At 36.8% G+C, this 21,049-nt stretch overlaps 2 protein-coding genes across 23 annotated transcripts in view; one reads left to right on the top strand and one right to left on the bottom strand.

Moving 5' to 3' along the window:
- DNAI4 (dynein axonemal intermediate chain 4) overlaps positions 1-10,079 on the bottom strand; it is a 172,707-nt gene extending 162,628 nt beyond the window's left edge. For 3 of the 5 annotated variants that reach the window (XM_058303376.2, XM_058303379.2, XM_058303380.2), the window contains exons 1-2: positions 9,809-10,079; positions 2,508-2,685 (exon numbers count right to left, since the gene is read on the bottom strand). In XM_058303376.2, coding sequence (XP_058159359.1) covers positions 2,508-2,685; positions 9,809-9,855 — 225 coding nt within the window. In that variant the 5' untranslated portion in view covers positions 9,856-10,079. Of the gene's footprint in view, positions 1-2,507; positions 2,686-7,286; positions 7,453-9,808 lie in introns of those variants that run through there. The other 2 variants (XM_058303377.2, XM_058303378.1) reach the window with 2 other exon arrangements.
- Positions 10,080-10,114: 35 nt separating this feature from the next.
- Positions 10,115-21,049, top strand: part of MIER1 (MIER1 transcriptional regulator) — a 55,122-nt gene continuing 44,187 nt past the window's right edge. For 2 of the 18 annotated variants that reach the window (XM_058303384.2, XM_058303394.2), the window contains exons 1-2: positions 10,121-10,244; positions 11,358-11,458. In XM_058303384.2, coding sequence (XP_058159367.1) covers positions 10,178-10,244; positions 11,358-11,458 — 168 coding nt within the window. In that variant the 5' untranslated portion in view covers positions 10,121-10,177. Of the gene's footprint in view, positions 10,245-10,436; positions 10,742-11,357; positions 11,459-14,113; positions 15,546-21,049 lie in introns of those variants that run through there. The other 16 variants (XM_058303396.2, XM_058303391.2, XM_071217399.1 and 13 more) reach the window with 15 other exon arrangements.

The raw sequence follows: 21,049 nt of genomic DNA, 5'->3' as shown, positions 1-21,049 counted from the left end.
TTTTGTATTTTGCATATAGATAGCCAATTGATCTAGAATTGCACCAAAACCACTCTTGATTACTGTAGTTTTATGGTAAATCTTGATGTTTAAGTCTTATAATTTTTGGCTATTGTAAGTTCTCTCCATTTACATATAATTCTTAGAATCAGTCTTTCAGTTTCTACAGAAATATCCTGCTGTTGACTGGGAAGGTACTGAAATCTACAGATCAAGTAGGGGACAAATGACATTTTAATAATAATATTCGTCTTCCAATCATGCTATATTTCTTTTTTTCCCTTGGCAATGCTTTGGGGTTGTAAGCATATAAATCCTTTACATATTTTATTAGATTTATCCCTAAGTATTTCATAGTTTTGATGCTATTATAAATGGTACCATTTTTAAATTTTCAATTTCCAATTGTTCATTGATACTATAGATATACAATTGATTTTTGTACATCTAACTCATATTCTTTTCCCTTATTAAATTCATTTGTTAGTTCCAGCAGCATTTTTATAGATTTGGGGGGGGGGGGTTTACTGTAGAGGTGATCATGGTATCTATGAATTAAAATGGTTTATTTCTTCTTTTCCAGTCTGTATTTACTTTTCTTGCTTTATTGTTCTGGGTAGGATTTTCTAGTCTAGTCTTGAATAGCAGTGGTAAAAGTAGACAGTTTTGCCTTATTTTCAGTCTTCAGGGGGAAATATTCAGTCTTTCACTGTCAAGTATGATGCAAGGTTATCTATTTTGCCTACGGCCCTTAAGGAAATCCTTTTATTCCCAGTAAACCGAGAGATGTTACATTCTTAATCATGAATAGATATTGAATTTCATCAAATGCTTCCTTTAACAATTAGGATGACCACATGGTGTCCTTTTTCTTCTATCAATATTGTGCATAATATTGATTTTTAAGGTTGGAACAACCTTACATGCATTATTGCCACTTGGTCATGTTGCATAATATTTTCATATAGTGTTTGTTCACTAAAATTACATTACAGTTGCTCCCAGTTTTTGGCTATTTTAAATAAAGCTACATAAATATTCAGATACTATTCTTTATATAGAGATATACTTTTTTTTCTTGGGTAAATATCTAGAAATGGAATGGCTGGATGTTACAGTAGGTATATAAATGTTTTCATAAGCTGTTCTACTTTGTACATTCCTACCAGCAATGTATTTGGGCTTTTTTTTTTTTTAGGAGGCAGTGGGTATTCCAGCAGTGTATTTGAGTTTCCAGTTCCTCCACATACTTGCTAACACCTGGTAGGTTAGTCTTTTTAATTTTAGCTACTTTAATAGATGTACAGCAATATCTCACTGTGGTTTTAATTTGCATTTTCCTAATGAAAATGATAGTTGGATACAAGTACTTTATCAGATATATATTTTGTAAATAATTTTTACCAATCTGTTGATTTCTTTTCATTTTGTTATCAGTGTCTTTCAGAAAGCACAAGCTTTAACTTTGATGAAGACCAATTTTACATTTTAAGAACTGTGCTTTTGTTTTCATATCTAAAAATTCACTGCATAGTCAATTCAGATTTATATCCTTTTCTCTATAAATGTTATACTTCAATTAAAAGTCAATCCTTAATTTACGTCTTCTATTGGGGCAAAATAAACAACATGTGGTAGTTTGGGGCTTTTGTGGCCCCCAGAAAATTAAGTTCTTAAATTAGTCCATTCCTGTGGATGTGAACCTATTGCAACCTTTGATTAGATTAGACTCAGTTGCGGGCCATTTGATTAGATTACTCACTAGTAAGGAATAGCCCAAGGTCTTAACCTTCTTACTGGGATCCTTTATAAAAAGGATGAATAAACAAAGAAAAAGGCTGGAAACAGAGAAAAATCTCAGAAGCTGAGAGAGAAGGCCCTGGGAGTCAGAAGTTGAAAGCAACAATGCCCAGAGGAGAGTGAAGAGACAAGCAGATGCCACCACATGTCTTGCCATATGAGAGAGGAATCCAGGACCACCAGAAGCCGGTGGTTGGCATAAAAAGCACTGCTTGATGAATCCTTGATTTGGACATTTTCACAGCCTCTAAACTTTAAACCTTGTAAATTAATAAATTCCCATTGTAAGAGCCAACCCCTTTCTAGTATATGCTTTGGCAGTCTTTAGCAAACTAAAACACAACATTATGACAATTCATTTTATATTTCCAAGAGTACATTGCTGAGAACAAGAATGCCAGCTGTACTGTATTAGCTGTATTAGTCAAAATCATAAGCAACTAGTTCTTAAGGTTATGAGATCTTCTTTATTCTACTTTATTCTTCTTTATTCTACTTTGATCTCTTACTACCAATAATGAGTTATAAGGACTGATATCAATATTATGCTCTAAAGTAGTATAGGCTATGAGGTAGTCTTTAATAAAATCAATATTTCAATATTCAAAGTGAATGACTTTTTGAAAGCAGCATATTTTCTTTTAACATTCCAATCAGTTTCCCATGGTACCATTTTCAAATAGACTGAGAATTAAAGAAAGTATTACCTGTATGTATGTATTATTGGTAGAAATACCCATTTTTTCTGTTTTAATTTCAGGTAGAATAACCAAAGTTTTTGACATAGCCATTCTGCTTTGGGTTGCACCAGCATATCCTTTTGTTTGAGTTCCTTTTACTGGGCTAATAAAACTAATAGACTTCCTTGTGGTTGAGCTACTGCTCCTACATCAAGAAAAGAAAACATAGTACAGGGGATTCAGAATGGAAAAGAAAAATCAAGCAGCAATAAAAGAAAGACTTTCGATTAGAAACATGTAAATAATCTAAACATATAAACAAGATATAATAGCCTTTTTAGAGCTCATTATGTATAAACAGTTCTATAGAGTTTATATACATATCATTTTTCCTCACCGTAACTCTCAGAGATTACTAAAAACATTCTTTCATTTATAGTCACAGAAATTTAATGGGAAACATTCTATTAGAATTGAGATTTGAACCCAGTTGTCAAATCCAAAGTCTATCCTGACTTCTCTGGGTCTCAGTTTCCTTATCTGTAAAATAGGGATAATAATAATACCTAACACTCACAGGTTATTTTGAAGACTAAATGAATTTATGTATCATGGTTAAAAAGTGCTTGGCTAATTGTAAGCACAAATGAGTGTAGAGTATAGTTATATAGGCAGATTTAAACAATTAATAAAACCTCAGATGGAATATCATGTTCCTGCTTGAAAAAACTATATAATATTTTTAGCAATAAAAGAAGTTATAATCAAAATGTTTGTAGCCAGTAGAAGAAACATGCTTTTACTTTTGGATTTACTTTTTAAATTCCTTAAGAGAAGGACCTACTTTAGCATTTATTCATTTTAGTACTCTGATTGTACTGTGGACTTTTATGAAATGATGATAATCTTCCCTTAAATGATAAAACAAGAAATATGCTTAAAAAGAAAACATTTTAAACCCTACTTTTACTTTCAAATCATAATCAGACAAAAATAAAGATTTTAAAATGGTAACAAAAAACTGAATTTATTTTCTTTTTTCTCATAGCATCTATCACTACTTGAGATTTTGTTTTATTGTTGTCTGCTCCTCTTCTAGAATGTAAGCATCTTTTGGAAATCTTCTGTTTTGTTTATTGCTGGTATCCCTAGTGCCTAGGACAGTGTCTATTACATGGTAGGCACTGAATAAATATTTTTAAAATAACTGAACAACAGAACTCCATTTACACACTATTTCAAATTTACAATCTTTTTAAGTAACCTAACTTATCTTTCTTCCTTTAGTCTCTAAATGACTTCACCTACAATATCAATCAGGTAAAAACTCCTTTAAATTATTCTACCACCTTTAAATTTTCCCTCCATCTCCTACAAATTCATCTAAATCTTTCTTCCTCTCTCAGTGGAAGAGCTGTTTTTCTTAAGGCTAGTCTTTCTATCTGTTTTCTGAAATATGTCTCTTACTATTTTCTTGGGGACTCTTCTCCATGAATTACTTTCTCCAATACCTCATTTCCATCTGTCTTTTCCCCTTGAGTATATCATTATTTTCTATTATAGTGACTCCCTATCAAATTAAAAATCCTTCCTTTAGCTATGTCTTCCTCTACTTATTACTATCTCCCTCCTTCTTTTAACAGTTCAACTTTTTAAAATTGCCTTCTCAGATTGGTTTCTATGATATTTGTTTCCTATTCAATCTCTTGAGACCTCCCTGACCCACTTTCTATCAAATAATGAGTACCTTTTAATTTTCTTTTCTTTCTTAATTCAGAATCCAAAATTCATCATCTGAATTGCTCTTTCACCATTACCCTTAAATTCTCATTTTATTTTTCCCCTTTGCTCTACAGTCCTTACAAAATCCAACCCTCCCATTCCATTTTTAAGATTACACTTATGTTCAAACCTCAGCTACCAGATTCTCTCACTAAATTTATTCCTCTTGAGTAAATTCAGCAAGATCTATGAGTTCAATGACTACTTACATTCTTCTTTCTTATGGCAGACTACTCTTATCACCTCCACATCCCTCCTTCCATCCTTGAAGACTGTATTTCCTGAATCACTGACTCTCTCAAATACTACCCCTGGCATAAATTTTGACTGTTTCAATAATCATGAAAGTAATCCTTCTAAAACTCAGGTTTCTTAGCTCCTTGAACTCTTTTCACATAATTGTTCTTGTCCTCCTCTGTACTTACTCCCACTTACTCATTTGGTCATATACTTGACTTTGTCCTTAGCAATGTCAGACATCACTTCCTCCCTTTTCTTTCTCTTAATTCACTGTACTCACTAACAAAACCAAAGCCTTGATTAATTCTAATTTTCCTGTTACTTTGTGCCTGTACTTGTGAAGCTAAAGAAAGCCAGAGTAAAAACAGCAAACCATGATGAATGGTTTTACTTAAAATTATAGATCACTGACTTAATACAGGTCCTTAATGTGCTTGTAATCATACTGTTTCCTTGTTGTTGTTTTTTTCTAGTACACACTTTAAAGCCTTTATTTCATATCTTCTTTCCTCAAATACTGACTCCCAAATACAACACTGACTCCCAGTCTTTACTTTCAACTGATGAAATGAAGCAATCAGTAACTTTACATATTCCCACTGTCATCTGTATGCATCTGCTTGCATTTGTGCCTTTATTTTCTATTTCTCTCCTATTACTGTTGAAAAATTATCTGATTCTAGATTAGGTCAATCCCTCTACACATGCACTAGGTTTCATTCCTTTTAGCCTATTCAAAAATATTGCTCTAACATTGTCTCTCTCCTGGATCATCAGCTTTTCTCTCTCTCCTAAGTCATTCCCTTCAGCATACAAATGTGCTGTTACTTCTCCCATCTTAAAATAAACAAAAAGCTTCTCTTGACTCATCTACCCTTCCAAGCCCCATCCATTCATCTTTCTTTTAATTATAGTAACTTCTTAAAAACAATTGCCTATTTTCTTTGTTTCCATTTCCTTCTATTCTCTCCTGAACCTACTTTGTCAGGTTTTTGCTCTTATCTCACCAAAAGGACTGTTACCAAGGTCAACAATTACTTCCACAATATTAAATGCAATGATCATTTCACTGTTCTCATCTTAGCAGCACTTGACCCAGATATTTATTCTTTTATCCTTGACTTAAAAAACGAACAAACAAAAATCAAAGAAAAAAACATGAAATGGATTCCAAGAATACTACACTTATCTGGTTTCCTCCTGCATTTTCCAGCCACTTCCTCTAAACTTCATTTGCTAGTTAATGTTCAGCCTCTCATTGTTGTAGTGCCACAGTGCTCATCCTTGGATTTCTTTTCTATGTTTTTCCTTATAGTCTAAGTGAATTTGTCAAATGCCATCATTTAAACCCATCTATATGATAAGAACTCCCAAACATTTATCTCTGACAGGACCTCACCCCTGAATCCTCAACCCATATATACACCTACCTACCTGACATCTCCAATTCAAACTTGGCATGTCCAAAACTGAGCTCCTGATATCAACTTCTATCACCACTATCTACCTTCACCCTGTGCAGCAAACCTACTCCTCTGCAGTCTTCCATATTTTCATTAATGGAAGCTCTATTCTTCCAATCACTCAGGCAAAAAAAAACCTTCAAAATATACCCAGAATCCAACCATTTGTCACTACCCTTATTACCATCCTGGTCCAAATCACCACCTCTCTTGGATTACTGCAGTAGTCTTTTAACTCATTTCCTGCTTTAACTTGATCCTCTGATATCTATTCTCCACACAGTAACCAGAGTGATCCTTGTAACACAAATAAGATCAAACATTCCTCTGCTTGAAAACATTATTCATCTTCTATCTCACTTGAATAAAAGTCTAAGTTCTAAATACAGTCTATAAAGTCCCTATACATCTAGTTAGGCCTCTGACTTCATCTTTAATACCTGATACCTTGTTTACTCTTCTCCAACCCCACTGCCATCCTTGATAGTCCTCACACATGCCAGGCACATTACCATATCAGAGCCTTTATACTTGCTGTTCCCTTACCTGAAATTCTCTTCCTCCTACATATATATGCTTAGCATCCTCACTTTCTACAGGTGTTTACTCAAAATTACCTTCTTAGTCAGACTTGTCTAGTGGTCCTATCTAAAATGTCAAATATCCCTCCCATATACTCAGTATCTCCTGGCTTTAGTTTTCCCTTTAGCACTTTTTACCATCTAACCACACATATTTTACTTACTATTTCTTCCCTTAGAAAGAGGGGTGTTTGGCACTATTTTGTTCCCTCCTCTTTCCTTAATATCTACAAAGCTCCCAATATACAATAGCTGCTTAGTATTTGTTGAATGAATGGATAATCTCCAAATTATTATATCCAAGTCAAAAATTCTCTTGATCTTCAGACTCAAGTTTAACAGCTGAAACAGGCACCTCAAACTGAACAGACTGGTAATACAATCACATTACTACATTTGCTCAGAAACCAGTTCTTTCTCCTTTATTCCCATAGAATGCAAAGTAGGAATGAACGTATTAGTGAATGAATGATGTTAGATTTGGCAATTCAGTAATTACTGGAAACTTCAGAGAGAGCATTATAAATGAATGACTCAAAATTTTCAGACAGCAAGTTTTATGGTGAGGGACATGTTTATAGTGTTCACCATTGTAACCCCAGTCTTTAGCACTATGCTTGAGAAATAGGCGAGAAGTTAGAGAATGTATAAGACTACTTTTTAAAAAAAACTGAGTTTCTGTTAAAAACCTGTACTCAATTATGTAAGAAATCTATGATCTATCATGTTAGAAAACATACATGTTTTCAATTGAAGCAAATTAGCAGGCAATAAATAGGAGAAGATAATCACTTTGAAAGTTTTGCCTGAAAAACAGTCATGATGTAAGAGATCAGGTATCACACATTTTTTAGTTTCCTGAGTCAGGAACCTCATTTGTTTTGTTCACTCCTGTATCTGCAGTACCTAGAGCAATAATTGGAAAATATAAGGCAATCTATTAGTATCTATAGAATGAATACCTACTACAAAAAAATAAGCAAAGGACATTAAAAGCTTGCTACAAATACATAAATCTCAGTTTGAAATAAATAATCCTATGAGGAAAAGTAGGCGTGGCTTAAGAAAGTTTCTACATTAGCTCCTTAGTTTAATAGGTTGAAAGGAATTCTAGTCTAAACCAAATCAATTTCTTCCACTCATTCAATATTTATAAAACAGTGACACACTGTGCTACATGGTGGCAGGAACACATTATGAACCAGATATGGACCCTAAGGAACTCATAACCTAATAAAAGATATATAACATGTATTCTTGTAATGCAAATACAAACTTGCATTTGCCTCAAAAGAGGTACAAGATACAAAATTGCATTTGCCTCAAAAGAGGTACAAGATGAAATGAGAGTTGTGGTACAGATTACCTTTGGCCAGAGGAGTAAGCCAAGAAATCATGAAGGTGATATCCTGGTAAGACTTTGAATGATAGGTCAATTTTGAAAGAAGAGTATTTTATGGTGTGTATCTGTGTGTGCATGTACATGTCTCAAGCAGATGGAGGCAATGGGGGTTTTGGGAAAGGACAGGAAATGCATCTTGAAGAAAGAACATTGTGAACAATGAAGGAAGAAAAGCATGTGATATATACAAGGAACCCCAAATAATTAATGTAAGCACATGATGGGAAACATAATTTTTTTTTCTTGAGTTGAGGTTCTGGTGCTGGGGATTGAACCCAGGACCTTGTATGTGGGAAGCCAGTACTCAACCACCGAGCCACATCAGCTTTCCCAAAGCTAAAATTTGAAAACATAAAATAGCCATCAAAGTTCTTTATGCCAGGCTAAGATTTTGGAATTTACTACATAAGCAAAGGCATGCCTTTGAATGTTTTTAAGCAGAACAGTAAAAGTGAGCAACACTAGGTTCTGAATACTGTTCTGTTTCTGAACAAAAAGAGCAAATGCTGATGCCCTAAAGTGGGAATATATGTCCTAGATGTGTCCAGAAACAATATGGAGTGCAATTAGCCAAGATGAAGAGTCTAAGGTAAGATCCGATAGGGCCTTGTAAAGACAAACGTTTACTCTGGGGTGAAATTTTAACAACTGGAGGATTTTGAGTAGAAGAGCCACATTGATTACCACAGTGAGGGTGTTGATAGCAAGACTGTTTAGGCTACAGTAATGTCACAGTGAATTACAATGGAATGGTAGTTGGAATTTATTTTGCAGGTATCCTGTTAGAATTTGCTGATGGAGTAGAGTATAAGAGAGAAGTCAAGGATAACTCCAAGCTTTTCAACCTAAGTAACTGGAAGAGTGGAGTTTTCCATTTACTGGGATGGAAAAGACTACAAGAGTAGATTGAAAATGAGGGGGGAATTAAGTTCGGTTTTGGATAGGAGTTTTGAAATGCTTATCAACTATTAAGTGCAGATACCAGTTTGGTTTGTTTTCAAACTAAGTATCTTTCTTGGGAGAGGTCTTGGCTAGAGATCTACACTTGGGAGTAAACAGTATACAAGTGAATTTTAACGTCAAAAGACAACAGTGAAGAAAAGACCTTTAAGGAGTGATCACAGTAATAACTCCAGTATTTTAGTTGTGGGATGAACCAGCAAAGTATTTTGAAAAAGAATAGCCAAGAACTAAGGGGAGATTTAAGGAAGAGTGATATTCCAGAAACAAAATTGTTTCAAAACTTAAGAAGTAATAAATTAGATCAAAGCTGTCGAAGCGTCACTTAAGAACTGAGAATTGGTCATTGCATTTGGCTGTGACGGTTACTTTGATCTTCACAAAAGCTATTTTGTTGGAGTGGTAGAATGGACAAAAGCTTGAATTGAGAATGGAAAGAAAGGGAAACTCTTTCAAGAAAGTGGAACTCTTTCAAGAAAGCACAAAGTTGTTAGCAGGGATAAATTTTACGGTAGGATATCAGGAGGAGGCAGAAAAAGACCTCGACTACAGAGCATAGTAACGTTTGGTCTGGTGGTTCGCAGAACCTGAGAGCCTGAGCATCTAGGCACGCACGAAGGCATGCTTGAGAGAATGCGGACCGAAAAAAAACAAAAAACAAAAACAGGAATGCTAGGGAGAAGAGTAGTTCTAAACAAATCAGCTCTTTTCTCCAAACAAATCAGTAGGAGTTTGAAAAAAAGCTGTACCAGGCCGAGGAAGGAACTTCAACGGAGCTCGAGGACCTGAAACCTTGAGGCTGTTGACTGAACCCAAATATAGTAAGGTAACACCTTTCCAAATCCCCAAGGCTCACTCCGTTATCTGAGAAAACGGACTAGTTTCAGCGTTGGAACTTACACCGCGAGGCTCGGCGGCTTGCGGCTGTTTGCTGGAAAGATGGGCATGGTGGCGACTGGCTAGGGGGTGGTCAAGCAACTCCCTCCTTAGCTGGTTCTGGAGTACCTGGACCCCAAAGCCCAGCGTTAGCGGCTCAGGCTGAGACACCGGACTGTTTGCCGGGCGTCATGGAGACAGTGGAGCCCGGGCTCAACAAGCGGCCGCGCGGTTGGCTGGCGGCAAGAGGCCGGGGGGGAGGGCGGAGGCGGAGGGGAGGGCCGAGGGTTGGTGGAGGGAGGAGGAAGCTCCGGACGACGACAAGAAGAAGGAGGCGGTCGGCCCGGGCCCCAAGGCCCCTCCCAGGCTCTGAGTCTCTCTGGTTGCAGGCGGATGGATGGGGCTTCTTCAGGCGGTGGCGGCAGCAGCGAGGGTGGCGGCGGCAGCAGCAGCAGCGGCTGTAAGTGCAGCCTCCACCAACCGTCTCTCCCCTCCTATTTCTGTCAGGGATGAAGGGCTCCTGAGGTGTCCTCGGTCCCCTTTCTCTCCTTCCCCTCCCCCACCACAGAGTACCTCCCGGAAGATCCTTGACTTCCGGGGAGGGGCTGCGAGAACGCGCCTGGCTCGCTCCCCAGGACGGAGCGGCGGCCACCTCCAAGGGCGCATGCGCAGTTTTCCACCGCTGCTTGACCCCTCACAGCTCGATCTTTTGCCTTCGCTGCGGTAGCGCGAATCTTCCCCGGCGTCCGCGGTGCGCTGGGAATCCGCTGCGGAGTGAGTTCGCCTCGCCGGGTTCGCTTCGGTCCTTTCTCCTTTTGGTATCGGGCGGGTGATCAGCTTAGCCCGATCGGGGTGGGGCTAAGCTGATCACCCGCCTGTGGCTCCGCCCTTTCCCCTGTATCTTCCTCAGTACTGTCGGATTCCGCGGAGGCTCCTGCTCGCAGTGCATCCCCTGTGGTGAGCAGGGTCCTGGGCGAACATGTCCTTTTCGGAGGGCGGGACAAGAGACTCGAAAAGGGGTTTATTGTGAGGGAATGAGGTCCTCCTAGTCGGTGGGAGGATCCCTTGGTACCGATGCTTCCTCCTATCCCATCCCTTTAAAGTGGCCTTTTTCTTCCTGCTTGTAGTAGAAAGATCCCTGGCCCGGAGTCCATCTCTCGTTCTCGCTTGCTTTGTGACCTTGAGCCAGTCACTAATCCTCCCTGGGCCACAGTTTTCCCTAATGCATCTTCCTACATTGTAACTGTAATTCTGCCTAAAAGCTTATGCAATTACAAAACCCACCCGGCTTCAGTGGCGGTGTAGCCGAGATGACCCGGAGTTTGACCGAACCTTTCTTCAGTCATGGGTGGAATAAGGTGACCTATTTGTTAGGTCGCTTTTATCCCGTTATTATCGGTTACAAATTGCATTCTCTTAGAATTATTGATGTTTTTCTAATTATTATCATGGAGGGGGGGTACTTGTCCTGGATCCCCACCATCTTTTTGTAAATGAGACAGGGTGAATGTTGAGCTTGTGGTACCATTGTCCCAGTCTCGTTGCTACTGAGACTTTCTTTCCTTTGATCCAGATGGTGTGGTGGCTCGATTCTCCCAGTGCCTGGCTGAGTTTCGGACGTGGTTAAGAACCTACTGGTTGAGGTTCAATGCAGACAAGACGGATATGATGCTGGTAGGCAGGGGCAATTGGAGATTAAGGGAGGGAAAATCTACACTCCCTCAAGTAATATATATATATATATATATATTATATTGCTCTTCTTATATGTTCCAGTTTTTGAGAACTGCTGATGAGCCAATAATTTCCAGAATTTTGGGTGAGATAAAAATAGCATGTCAATCATGTATGAAACATAAGATTAATTTATAATCTGATAAAATAGGGCCACTGGATAAAACTTTTTATATTAAAATTATTATGAAGAGAAAAACGAAAACTGTTCTTTGAAGAACCAAAAGGCTATATTAAGTGTTTTAGGTTGGTATTACTAATAAGAATCTAACAAAAGATGATGTTAATTAATTATCCCATGGGGATTCCAAATGTAATGCATTAGTGCTTTGCAACCTACACTCTGTCTACTAAATTAAAGGTAAACTCTCAATTTGTCAGAATGTCATTTTTTAAAATGAATTAAAATTTTTGGTATTTAAGTATTTTCAACCAATACCCCAAGCATTTTTACCTGCATATCATGAAAATAAGATGTAGGCTGTCACTTTTAAATAAAAATACTTCGATAGTTTAAAAAGTAATCTAGAAAGGGGCTTATGGACCCTGGAAATTGTTTGCCATAGAATTTGTTTTTAGGATTCTGAGTGTGCTGTACTAATCTATTTCAATCCAATGGCCCCAGAGAGTGAAATTGTTAAAAGTGCTTTCTTGGTACATTTTGAGCAGTACCTTTTTGAATTGCACAGTATTTCTTAGGTATATGTAAACTGCCAAAGAAGTTTATATATTGGTTAGCTTAAGGTACTGGTTGAAGTAAAAATTGTGACCTTAAAATGTTTTACAGCAAAATAACTCAGGAGTTCTTGTGTGTGTATGTGTGTGTCTATAAAATTAGTACCTTTTAATGGATTATACAGTAAATTGGTAAAAGGTATTTCCCAACATAACACTTTTGAGTAGCTTAATGGGGTAAAAATTAATGTTAGTTTGCCTGAAAATAAGGAGGCCTTTCAGTGGGGAATAGGAGCTAAAGAGGCATTTTTCAGGCTTTGTGTAGTGAGTTTTTTGCTTTGGGACATTAACCACAAACCTCATATAAAATTGTAATTAATCACACTTTTTAGTTTAACTTTAAGCATTTTGCTACACAACTCTGAGAACTACCATTTTAGATACCACATTAATAAATAAAATAATCGTTTTTAAAAGGTCATAGGTAATGGTTAATTTTTTCATGCCTTTAGCACTGTCATGTCCTGTTTTTTGGCTCCTCTAGTATCAAAAGGCTTTAAAAATTTTTGTTGTTGTTAACCCAAGTATAAATATGGACTGTTTGCATTTGAATGCACAAAAGAAGACATCTGTTGAATTAATTCAAAGTATGAAGAATTGGGAGTAATGGATGAAAGTTACAAGGAGGTAGATTCTGACTTAATAAAAGGAAGAATGTTCCAAACCTTAGAGCTTTTTTGAAAGGAGCAGCCTCTTCATGAGGTAGTGAGTCACTGGAAGTATTTAAGCTTTGGCTGAAAAGCCTCTTAGTGGGGAGGCATGATGGGTTCCTACTTCTACAGGTAGAGAATTGACTAAAGACCTAAGGTCCCATCCGACACTAAGATTCTATGACAAAAGAATAGTTAAGTTTTACATACTTGATATTGAAGAGGGTAAGCAAAAATTTTGAGAAAGATTTTGTTTTCCTTAAGGGGTTCCTGAAAATTTTAAAGGTAAATATATCACTAGAATAAAATGGGAGTAAAACTATACTGAATTCACTAGTAGTGTGTTACTGATAACTTATTGTGTTAGAGCTGTTTCCATCTACCTTAGAATATCTAAACCTAAAAAACATTACTGAACTCATGTTTATAAAAAACGGGAGAGGAGAAATTTTTTTCCCTTAGGGGACAATGCCATTTAAAATTAGCAAAACTGATATACATTATTAGTAAGGTCATAGGTAATGGTGAATTTTTAAAGTAATTTATCAGTAAGCTGGATGGCCATTCAAATATGTCTCAGACCTTGATTTCCCTGACAATTACAAAAATTCATTTAGTAGTTAAAGGAGCTGTAATCCCCAGCTCTTTATCACAATTGGGATTTTTGTTGATGGTTAAAGAATCAAAAATTAAATGGGTTTAAGCAAGCAAGATTCTCTTTTACCTTATATTTTGACAATACTTTTTAATTTTCCTTTTGGTATCCAGCTAAATTTTGTATTTCAGCTTTTGTTTTTTACTGGAAGATTCTTTCATGCCCACAGAATAAAGCCTGAGTTTCTACCTGTAGGCCCATTATTCTTTATATCTTTTCCCACCTCAGGCCCATATACATCCACTGTTCCTTTCCTTCAGTTCTTTCCATCAAATATATCACAGTGAAAACTATTTGGATATGAACTGGCATTTTAAAGAGTAATTTTTATTTTGAGTCCAAAGGACAAACAATTCAAATCAACAGGGTAATTCTCAAACTATATACCTATGCTAAATTTTTTATTCCCCAGGGAATCCTGAAAAACACTTTTATATAAGTAGTCTAAAAAATAAAATGAAAACACTGTACAGTACACTTAATGGTAAAAATTGTTTGTAGATTTGGGAACCTTAAAAGTTTTCCTTTCTCTTCTTTCCCTTGCTTTTCTTTCAGTAGAAAATGTGCATCAGATGTTTATGTTTAATTGGTTTACAGACTGTCTGTGGATTCTTTTCCTGTCAAATTACCAGGTAATGTCCTTTAACTTAGCAGCTACTTCATATGCCTATAAATGCAGTTTATTCATGCACAAATAATTATTGGACATATGAGTTTCAAGTTAATGTTGAATCTTCGGAAGTAGGAACCTGATTGACAGCATTTAGAATTTCAAGGAAATACAAAGAATTTACGAAAACAGCCTCCTCCAGTATTGCATAGTAAGTTAAGTCGCAGCACTGGAACTACGTTATTTAGAGGGAATGAATAATTCTCATTTAACTAGCTGGTTTTCATAGTCATTTTTTGAAACTGTGTTAAGAAGAACTTTTGAACATTAAAAATTTTGAGCTAAGAACTTTTAAGTCATGCTTTGGTAAAATATGTCAGTGCACGTTTCAATATTACCTGGGCATTAGCCAGTATCTGCCTTAGTAGTGGAAGTGAAACATGTTTATTTTGCAATCATTGGCTCTGGCAATCATCAGAATTGGCGTATCACAGGTAATTGGCAGCTCTAAGCCAATACATTAAAATAAACTTTCAAAATACCGGCATTTCAGCCATTGCAAATAAACAGGTTCTTTCCATGTAGTTAAGTCGGAGATTATTTATATCCATCAGAGATCAGCGTTTTACTATTTTACATTTTTACAATTTTGTCTAGGGCAAAATTCAACCCATAATGCTACTGGCATCACAGGTGTGCAAGGAAAAGCAAAAGAGATATTAGGGATGGCAGACTGACTAACACAATCCCTTCTCTTTGCTCTTACCTCTCTAAAGATATGGGGATGTGAGATTTTACATTTCTGTCAGGAATCAACCAAGAGAAATAATTATCAAGGGATAATTTCAAAGTGCAATACTTGTCACTGTTGCATCACAGCAATATTCGTTTTACAGAAAATGCACCGCAAAAATGACCTACATGTAAAATACAGCGTACTTTTTCCCCTGCGATATAAATGCCACCTTTACTGGACTTCTGCCCCGTAGAGTTCCCTTCCCTGGCCAGAGCCACAGATCCGCTGGGGCTGGGAAGGCTCCTGGAGCGCGAATGCGCACCTCCCCCCACACCCACCTTGGCTCCGCCTCCTCCACCGTTCTCCCGGGGAGGGCTGGTCGCGGGGTCGCGCGCGCGCGCGTGCGCGCGCGTATTGGCCTTTTCCCTCCTGTTCAGCCCAGCTAGGGCGCCGCGAGGGGGCGGGGTGGGGTGTGGTGGGCGCGCTCGGGCGGCTCCTGCGCGTTCTCGTCTAGGCGGCGGCAGCAGCAGAGGCGGCGGCGACTTGAGTCCCGTTGCCGAGTCTCACATCCGGGTTCTGGACGTGACCCAGCTGCGGCCGCCGCGGAGATGTGACCCGTCAGTACGGCAAATATGGCGGAGGTAAGGGTGCGAACTCCCCTCCCCGTCCCGGACCTGGGAGCCCTGGGGCCCTGGCCGGGGAGGAGTGGAGGGGGCCTGGCCTGGGAAGGCCCAGCCCTGTCGGCGCCACTGCCCACCTGTTGTCCGGAAAAGGCCGCGCTTTGGGCGGGAGTTTTCTTTAGAACTTAGTTGGGATGGGTTCGGGGGGAGGAGGAAACGGAGGTGTAGACGGACTTCGGAGGCACTTTGAAGGGTCGGGTGCTGCGTAGTAGTGCGTGCTGCGAGTGGGAGGGAGTACCCGCCCGGGAAGGGGCGCCTATGGCGCAACTTCGCTGGTTGGTGCTAGGGGCCCGGGAGAGGAGCTGCAGCTTCCTGTAGTGAAGTTTCTTCTCTCTTTAACCGAGATGCTGTTGCGCCCTTCTCGTCACCCCCAACCGTTTGCCTACTGACATCCAGTCTGTGTTGGAGAAAACGTAGGGCAAAACGGCCTTTGATTAAATCTGTAATTTTTCTGAATGATGATAAATGGAACGTGAAGAAATTAGTATTGCCACGGCTAGCCTCACCCTGCGTTCCTTCAGGCGGGGAGAGTTCCCCAGTTCTCCAGACAGTTCCATTTTTCCTTTTAGGTAGAATCTCCCTCTCTGTTTCAGAAAAGTCGCTTTCCATCTTTTTCTTCCCTGTTCATTCTTCAAATCAATACTACCTGTTTTTGTTTTATTTTTTTCTTGTAAAAGGATATTTTCCCCCCAGTTTCTAGTAAACAAGTTCTCACAACCTCCTTTTTTGAGCCTTAAGTCTGAGCAAACATTAACCACTGTTAATTTTTTATTAATTCGAACTTAGTATATGTCACTGACAATTTTAAGTTTGAAATATTAATTTTTTTTCTTGACCTTGGGAGAATTTCGTTATTCTTCACCCCTGGAGTTCTAGAAGTGATACATTTGGATTTATGTTCCCTTTGAGATAAGCCACTATAAATGTTTGATTAATAAGGCATTTCTCTTGTTTTTGAATTTACCGTTTTCCTGGTCTCAGAGGCCCCAAAAAACAAGTTCAGAAAGGTAGATAGTTTTATTTACCATCCAGACCCCAATTTTCGTATTAATTTGTTATTTCCTAAATGAAGGCAGTGGTGAGTACCATAATTTCTCCTCTTTAAAATCTTGGAATACAGAAACATGGTGAGATTATGGGAAAATGTTAATTTGGAGGCCTTTTCCTATACCTGTTGCCTGGGGGTACCTAAAGTTACTCAGTGGCTATTAGGATTTTCTCTTTGCAGTCTCAAGCTGCCTTTTTTGCTTCCCTTATGGGAATTGCCTTTAAATTTGTGTTCTGGAGTATTTACTATTAAAGGAGGAAGTTTTTGCTATAGTAGGACTGTTTGTTGCCAATATTCTTTTTAAAATATATTTCTGATTTACGACTAAATTTAGGTCTTAGGTTTGTTTTCATTTCTTTTGATCTTCCTGTTTAAAGAATTATATTTTCAAGGCACATGAATTGGGGAAAACAAAGTACCTTCTGTTTAGTTACATGTAGATTGCGTTCATTCCACTAGTGGAAAGTCAGTGTCTGAATTTTAGTCCTGGTGAGGTTCGTTCTTTTCTTGTATAGCTTGGTTTACATATATTTTATCCATTAGTCTTTCACTGAATCCCCTTTCAGTGAGCATTAGATAGGCAGCATTGTGCTATAGGTGATGTGGTTTCTTCCCTCATGGTATTGCTCACAGTGCCTGTGAAGTGGTTTTAAACTCAGAAATCATATTTTAAGGCAAGTTAAAATTGAAGGTAAAAAGTCTTGTAGATAAAAAATACAGTGAAATTTGAGTTTAAAAAAACAACCTTCAAATTTTAACTCCCCAGGATACTCAAAACTTAAAGATGTAAATGAAAGTATATTAACATTTTATTGTTTTAGAAGATAAAAATGGTTACATAAATGCAAGATAGAAATAAAACAATATTTTAAGTCACCACTTATTTCCTGATACTTTCTAGGGTATGTTTTAGTTTTCTTAAATACTTCCTCTCTTGGAGAAAATAACTCACATTCTGTAAGAACACATGAATGGTTAAAATTTCAAGAAGGAAAAATACCTGAATTATGTCATTGCATTTAATAATTCATTATTTATATTCAAATACTTGTAGATGGTTTTATGGGTAGTACATTTGGAGGGAGAACATTCTTATCCATGTCCTACAAAAATGTAAAACATGTGAAGATGTCAAAAGTAAATTAACTTAATGATTTTTCTAGTCTCACTATTTTAGTAATTAGGATGATTTTAGAGACGAGTGGTTTCAAAAATTAGATAAAGGAAAATCTAGGTTTATAGAGTGCTTTTTCCTGGCCTTCGTATGTGCTCTTAGTAGATTAATTCTTATGTCTGTATAAAGTATGTGGTACAATAATTCACATCCTGAACTATTGTGTTTTTTATCATCTGAACTTGAGGATTGAGGCTAACCAGTGAAATAACAGAAAATGCAAAGCAAAAATAGGCATTTATTTTATTCTGAAAGGAAAACAGGTAATTGAAGAAGAATATCTCCAGAGAAAAATGTAGGCGTTATGCTTCTGGGGTTTTGTTGTCTCATGTATAGGAGAATGACCCTGATCTTGTTTTTTCCAAAAAAACATTCAAGTCTTGAACGCAGATTATTTTAGATGTGAATAGAATATACTGATTTTTCATACAGCATCGATTATTTTAATCAATCCATAATAGGAAATAATGTATTTAATGGTTTGTCAATCGTGGTAACAGTAAAAACATATTTAATGTGCTTAAGAGAAATGACATGTTCTCTTAATACTTTCTGTTAATATTTCTCATTGCTTATTGCCCTTAAAATTATTTCCCAACTTCTAAAAAGAGTCTCTCGTAATCGGAAGGAAATTACAGGGTAGTCGTGGCTTTACAAAGCCAGTGAGAGAAAAGAAAATAATAGGAAGAAATAGTTAATCCTTTGGGTTTTATAAGGAATGTGATGTAGGGGCCTATGGGAATGAACAATTTGTCTTTTATTTCAGAGTTTGTAAACTCATAAGGGACTTTCTTTTCAAGCTAAAAAAAGCCACAGTAGGAGACCTATGCCTCCACATTTCTGTGATATGAGAAAAACGTAATTGACTTGCTTCTCTATATTCTAACTATTTTAATGTTTCCAAACATGATACATAAACTATTCATGTGTTACATCTATTCATTTCTCTTAAAGAGAGTTCTTGCTTAGCATTTTTTGAGTGTATTTGGATTTTGTTTTTTAAGGTTATAGGATCATGTTGAGTACTACTCTGCAAAGTGTTCATTTCTACTCTTGGAAAACCTGTTTCACGTCAGTGAATTTTGGCATTTTATAATTCTCTGTACTGTTAATGAAATATTATTTTTTAGCATTTTATACTTTAGAGCTATTAAGTTTTTTTTTTTCGAAGTATTCAATAACACCAGTGTGTGAGAGTCTGAAACACTTTAATTCAGTGGGAGTCAGAGTCAGATTATGTGGGAAGGGCTTAGGGGCAAAAATAAGTAACTTAAGATAATTTTGGTAAGCAATACTAATCAATTTCTCATATAATCCAGAAATGAAACACTGCCATGTCTTTATGAAAAGTAATCAGTTATATAGAAATTTTTGCTTGCAATTTTGGTTGAGTCCTTAAACATTTCTACAATTTTGCAAATGGTATCAAAATTCATTGTAGTGATTCACTAAACTGTTCAAGTACCAGTTGTTGTCTGAAACCTCTCTTTGACTTATTCTTTGGCTTAGCAGAATGGCTTATAATTACGCTTATGTAGATACTAAATTGATAAAGTAGCAACCCAAAAAAAACTTTGTGCAAATCAAGATCATTCCCTTATAGTCTTAGATTAAAAAAAAAAAAATCTGAAAGAGTCTGTTAAATATGTCCCATCTGTTTATCTAAGTACTCCTTAGTTTAAGTGTCATGCTTTTGAGCAAGTCATAATAAAAGTAAAGAACTTAGGTCTGGAAAGAAATTGAAGTAAAGTTGAAGAAATCTTAATCTCCCCATCATAGAGAAAATGAAACTGAGCAGAAAACGTATGTGATTTGTCCTAGGTCATGCAATTCGTTTTTGGCTCAGTTTAACCATGGCTTCTGAATTCCTAGTGCTGGTTTCCCTAATATCGTTTGATCCTCTAAATTATTAATGCTGTAAGTAAATTTGTCAGTTTTAACTTCAAGACATTCTCAAAGCTTTTTTAAACCTCGGCATTCCTGAGGGTAACAGCAAAGTTAACTGACTTAATTTTCTATGGAGGGAAAAGGATGGTAGGCCCTTGGCACAATACCCCTGTGCTGCCACCATCCTGGAGGAGGGTCCCTAACTCTGCTTACATCGGTATTGCTGTGAGAGTTAGTTACTAACTAGGTAATAGTAACATTTAAAGAAATGGTGGTTTGAGGGGCAAAATTAATTCAGACGGTTAGGTTATACTCCTTAAAAATATGTTTTTGATTGCCTGGAGTAAAAGTAATGATTACTTAGTGGTTTTATTGCTTTAATTTTTCTTTCTTTTTTTCTTTCTAGTGACAATAATGGTAATAGTCTAGTTAATCTTCTCTCTCCCAATTTATAGTTTTTCGTTATATGGAACATTTTCCAGCACATTCTAGAAAACCATAAAAGAGAATCATTTGAATAAATCTGAGACTTTGAATATTTGTTCCAAGTCTATGCAATTGGTCATCTACATCACATAAATATTACAACATGGGTGACTTGCTATAAAAGTCAGTACATCGAGTTTCGATTTTTTTGTTTTTTTGATTTAGCCTACTCCTACTCTCTGTTATGTCTAGTGTAATGTTTTCCATCTGGGATAAAACATTGTGTTTTAAAATTATAGATTTTAAAAAATAATGAGCAAGTACTAGATTTTCTAAAAAATCAAAAAGTAAAGGAAGAGGATGAAAATGGCTCATAATTCTACAAGATAACCATCCTTGACTTGCTTTTAAAAAAAAAGAATACATGCAAGTGATTAGAAAATTCCAACAGTACAGAACGGTATAAAATGAAAAATTTTTGTCTCTCTGGTGCTTTCCCTAGAGGTAACTGTTGTTAACAGATTTTTGTGTATCCTTTTGGGGAAAAAATTTTTAATGCATGTACCAGTCCAATTTACTTCGGTTCTACAATTACATTTTTACTCATAATATGTTTTTAGTGTTTTTTCTCTATCAATACAGATCCGTCTCAATTCTTTTTAATGAATAAATCAGTGCTCCATTGTTTGAAATCATTGTATTTCATTTCTTACTAGTTAAATGATGATTTTTACATTTTTTCAAACTCTTTGTTATGACCAATGTTGAAATAAATGCTGTACCTATATTTTGGTGTACTATTTTAGGTGGATCAGTAGAGCAGTTCATGTTGCCAAAATTATGTCCAGATTAATTAAATTCAAATTCTACAAATTATGCCTGAGTGCATTTTAAAAACATTTTAATCCCCAATTTTAAGTCTTCTTCACT

The sequence above is a fragment of the Dasypus novemcinctus genome, chromosome 9, assembly GCF_030445035.2.
Source record: "Dasypus novemcinctus isolate mDasNov1 chromosome 9, mDasNov1.1.hap2, whole genome shotgun sequence".
Taxonomy (NCBI): domain Eukaryota; kingdom Metazoa; phylum Chordata; class Mammalia; order Cingulata; family Dasypodidae; genus Dasypus; species Dasypus novemcinctus.
The sequence above is the reverse complement of the archived record's forward strand: the minus strand, read 5'-3'. Positions and strand labels throughout refer to the sequence as shown.